Source organism: Toxorhynchites rutilus, chromosome 3 (genome assembly GCF_029784135.1).
Source record: "Toxorhynchites rutilus septentrionalis strain SRP chromosome 3, ASM2978413v1, whole genome shotgun sequence".
NCBI lineage: Eukaryota > Metazoa > Arthropoda > Insecta > Diptera > Culicidae > Toxorhynchites > Toxorhynchites rutilus.
In genome coordinates this window covers 242,434,724-242,439,240 of record NC_073746.1, presented here as the reverse complement: position 1 = coordinate 242,439,240, position 4,517 = coordinate 242,434,724, and the positions used below count along the sequence as shown (strand labels likewise).

The 4,517-nt window shown below is 36.3% G+C and overlaps 1 protein-coding gene across 1 annotated transcript; it reads left to right on the top strand.

Annotated features, from left to right (window-relative positions):
- Positions 1-2,939: 2,939 nt before the first annotated feature.
- LOC129774067 (uncharacterized) lies at positions 2,940-3,708 on the top strand. Its single transcript, XM_055777764.1, has 2 exons — positions 2,940-3,096; positions 3,551-3,708. Exons 1-2 carry the CDS (start codon positions 2,940-2,942, stop codon positions 3,706-3,708), a joined length of 315 nt encoding a protein of 104 aa, XP_055633739.1.
- The last annotated feature ends 809 nt before the right edge of the window (positions 3,709-4,517 follow it).

The following is a 4,517-nucleotide window of genomic DNA, read 5'->3' as shown; positions in this document are numbered from 1 at the left end:
TTTGTCGTTCTTATAGTTGTATTAGTTTTAAAAAAAAAATAAAAGTAGTCTACAAAAGTTTGAGCGTCGCGCGCGAGACACAGATATAAAGGATATTAAATTGAAAGTTTTTTTTAAGTGCCAGTCTAGGAATTTTTCGTAAAGGAAATTTTCTCGATTTCTCTGAATGAGGGTATTCACAGTCAATCTAAAACAAGGCTGGCGGTTGGACTTGTGCTCTGGTGGACCACTTGGCTGCAGGGCCTCGTCGGGACCGTATCGGTTCTGTGGCGGACATGACTGAGTATTGGCTTTTTTGGACATTGCAATTTTTTTAACTTATATCTGTAAATAAAATCAGTTCGTTTTTCATGTTTGCTAAACTGATTTCAATGTTGAAAAAAAAAATTATCTTTTAGATAACTCGTCTTGCTCAAACCTCTGTAGGGGAAGGAGGCGGGACCATCATCATCATCAAAAATCCAAAACGATCGGCATATTTACATGTACCAGTTATTGACATGTAAATATGCCGATCTGTTACGGGAGAAAATCGATGACTTTGGACTCGAAACACTTCCCGACACCTTTGATACTTCGACCAACCAAACAGTTCACTTCAGTTCACTTCACAGTTCAGATAGTTTCACCACTTCACTACATTACGTCAATAGTTTATTTGCTACTGAACTTTTCATTACAATAGTTTAATCGCCACTGAACATTTACGACTGAACAATTTCACTACGATGGTTGATATGAAATTGAACGATTCACTATGTTGGTTGATCTGTAACTTAACTTTATTTCACTATAATAACTGAACCACTGAACTTTTAAGACTGATTCGATTCGATTCTTTGTTTTTGAGAGGCTTTAAACTTTGCAGTTCATTCGCCTCTATTAAGAGTGAACATTTCGTGCCCTATTTATACGGTACAGGCTACAGTAAATTCTATTGTTGCATTTTTGCTCGGGTATTCTAAAATATTCGCTATAAACAATGGGGCTTTGTTTTATAGCAGGTTCGTTTCCATGCGTTCCTATCCTATGACAATGCGATTGTTATTGTTTTGATTCTTTTTTTATTTTATTTTTATTTAAATCGTTTATTTTTACAGGCTCAGTTACATAGGTTTAAAGGAGCCGAACTCCTTACTGTATTGTTACTAGTATATATACATTTCCCTTAATTCTAATGTTAATAATATAGGAAACCGATTACTCGCGGTCAACTCGAGTGTTTTGATTCTTCAATGTTATTGTTTATATTGTGATAAGTGTTTGTTGTTAACGACGAGTCCCGAACGTTCTGGACGGAATGGGTAAGAGCTTTTTGTTATGCATAATGCCTAATATAACAATATTTATATTGTTGCAGGTAGTTGTTCCAGATGAAAAGGTAATTGGCGATGAATATTATTGTTGATATAATGTACTTTTTAATCCTCTCTTTTTCCAGGTGCGGATCCAGGATTTTGCGTTGCAGATTAATGTTTAATAGATTTGTTTTTGGTGTTATTTTAGTGTGAAAAATAAAGTATTCAAATTCAATGTGTGTTAATTTTCTCTTTTTTTTAATCCGACATTACGAACCGGTGCGGGCCGTAACAGTATCCTTGCCATTTCGGTTATTAACCTGGAAAATGCATGTTGGCATACTATTTTCTAAATTCTGCAGAACAGGTTTCTCGATATTTCACATGTCTCCGAAATTGCGACCTTGAGTTCATCCACCGTGGTGTACTGCTTTCCATCAGCGGAGGATCAGCATTCTAAGACCCCGCAAAGATTTTCAACATGATTCATGTGTGGAGACCGAGCCGGTCATAAGTCCAATAAGTCAAGTTTGGTCCATTGCTTAAAGCTGATTTAGACGATGCCAATGCCAGTTACATCTTTCCAGTTTAAGACCATTTCAAAATTCATAAGTATTATCAACGAAAAATTCAAAACGATCGGCTGATTTATATGTTAATAATCGGTAACCTTGCCATTTCGGATAATAACCTGGAAAATTCGTGTTGGAATACTATTAATCAATTTCTACTGAACGGATTTCTCGGATTTCTCGGATTTTTCCATATTTCCGAAATTGTGACCTTGAGTTCTTCAATCGTGGTGTACCGTTTTCCCTCAGTGTAGAGTTTGCGTACAAGGTTCCCCCCTAAGATTTTCAACAGGATTCAAGTCTGGAGAGCGGCCAGTCCAAAAAATAGGTTTTTGGTCCTTAATCCATTGCATAGTTTCATTGCTGGTATGAATAGTAGCATTGTTCTGCTGGAATGTGAATTTTTCATGACGATACCCACGCACAAACGGTAGGAAAGAGGATTCCAGAACATGTATGTAATCCTTGAATGATATGAAAGCTATCTTGAGCTTTCCGGTTGCACAGAATCCCGCCCAAACCATGCACGAGCCTTCACCAAAATTCCTGGTTGAAAAATACAGTTCCTTCTTCCTTGAATCACGCCAATACACGTTGAAACCATCAGGACCATCCAAATTGAACTTTTTTCGTCAGTGAAGATAGCCTATACATTGAAGAACTTTCGTTATAGTATATAGCAAAATGTATTTTTTTGGAAACATTCTTTGTCACAACATACCATGTCCTACTGTCCGTTCATGTAAGATTTGGCAAAACACAGACGTCTCACGATGTGAGATCGTATAAAATGAGGAGTTTTAATCTTTTAAGCCCTCTTTATTTTAGGATTTTTTACCAAAACCTGACTAATTGTCACCCGAGTAACATTTAAATTGAAATATTGCTTTATTTGCATAAGCGATTTCGAGGTATTCGAAGCTATTCTAGCTATTTTCCGCTTATCCTGGTCAGAGAGCACATGATGATTACTATTTTTAGGTTTCAGATGCGTCAATTCTGGTTTTTGTATCGTGTTTGTTCAGGTATGTTTTGTATATTCTTAGTAAAGGAAATTATTTACTATATGATGTTGCAGGTGAAGCATTCCCTAAAGTCTACATCTACCTGGGTGTCGGTAGATCGCACAGGTACAGTGCAAACTGCATATTGCAATTGTGTGGCCGGATTTGGTGAAGTGTGTTCTCATGTAGGCTCTGTGCTTTTTGCTCTCGGGTGCTGGTCTAGTAAAGGAGTAGATGAAAATTAACCTTCGTGTACAGATATTCTTAATCGGTGGTTGGTTCCACCAAGATAGTGGTTAATTGTGGCGAAATTAAAAATATATTCAGCCAGAAAGATCAACCAGTCCCCAGATATGATTTCCAGATACCTGAATGTTCTGCGATGGAGTTGAATATATTAATACGTACATTAATCGATAACGAAGAAAATCCATCAGTTGGCCAGTTTATGGAAAACACAAGAAAGCATTCGAACGTGAACTCGAGCCTCTGTGACATTGACCTTTATCCGAATATGTTAAAAATTCTTTAAATTTTTTCATCCAAATTTGATAGGTAAGTCACTCAATGAGCTTCGCGGAATAGGTAAAAGTAAATTAAGGAATATGCGTTTCACAAGACCCCCTCGTCCGCGAAATAGCACAAGTTTCACAAAGTTCAAGATGATCCTGGGAAAAAATTCGCGTAGGAAAAATAACCGCATCTACATTTAAATCAACCACAAGAACACCGATTGATAATCCTTCAATGCGCCTAATTAGAAAAAATTGCTATCCCAAAGATCATCGTTATTCAACACGAGATATGGATGTACCCATGAGAAGGATGCATTAAAGAGATGGTTCAAAAATGACAGCTGGACATTTAAATTTCCATTATTCTTCTTGTGGTCTACACTTAGTTGAGGAAAAACCATTTATCGGTGCGTCACCGGATGCAATCGCTGTGCTTGATTGTTGTGGAAAGGTTTCTGTGGAAAACAAGTGCCCTCATTGTCAGCGAGGCTGTAAAACAATAAAAGAATATGTGACTAAGCCAGATAGTCCTATTCAAATTACGGAAACAGGATATAAAATGAACCACGATCATCAGTTCTTCTATCAATTGCAGATGCAGATGTATATATTATACTTAATATAAAGTTTTTCGACTTTGTTGTTTGGACAAGTAAGGAATTGGTCATACTGCGAGTGAACCGAGACGACACATTTTTGAAGAAAGAGTTGACAAAAGCCGAAAGTTTTTTCAGATTATTATGCCTGAACTTTTAGACCAATACTGTACAGGAGGGTATTTTAAAGATAGATTGTAAAAAAAGAAACTACGAAATAAAATTTTGACTTCGAATGTTTTATTCAATACAATGTAGTATTTTTTTCTCTACAATAATTAATCTTCAGGGACTTCAGAGGGGCAAAGATTAACTAGACAACAACAATTTTTTACAATTTGATCAACTAGTGAAGTTTCTCAAAGGTTTGAAGTATTCTTCAGAGAACTAATTGGAAATTTGTTCTTGTATATTATGATATAGTTATTCCGAACCTGCGTAATTACTCGCTCTACATGAATCTTCACATTTTTTGCATTTTACTTACCATACCGGATTTTTCAGTGATAAATTTACCCCCAAACCCATTTGA

Bases quoted from the DNA above. Each gene is read 5' to 3' on its own strand.
- LOC129774067 (XM_055777764.1), top strand. From the start codon at position 2,940: ATGTTGCAGGTGAAGCATTCCCTAAAGTCTACATCTACCTGGGTGTCG. The intron at 3,097-3,550 runs GTAAAGGAGTAG...GATCCTGGGAAA, and splicing joins TGCTCTCGGGTGCTGGTCTA to AAATTCGCGTAGGAAAAATA.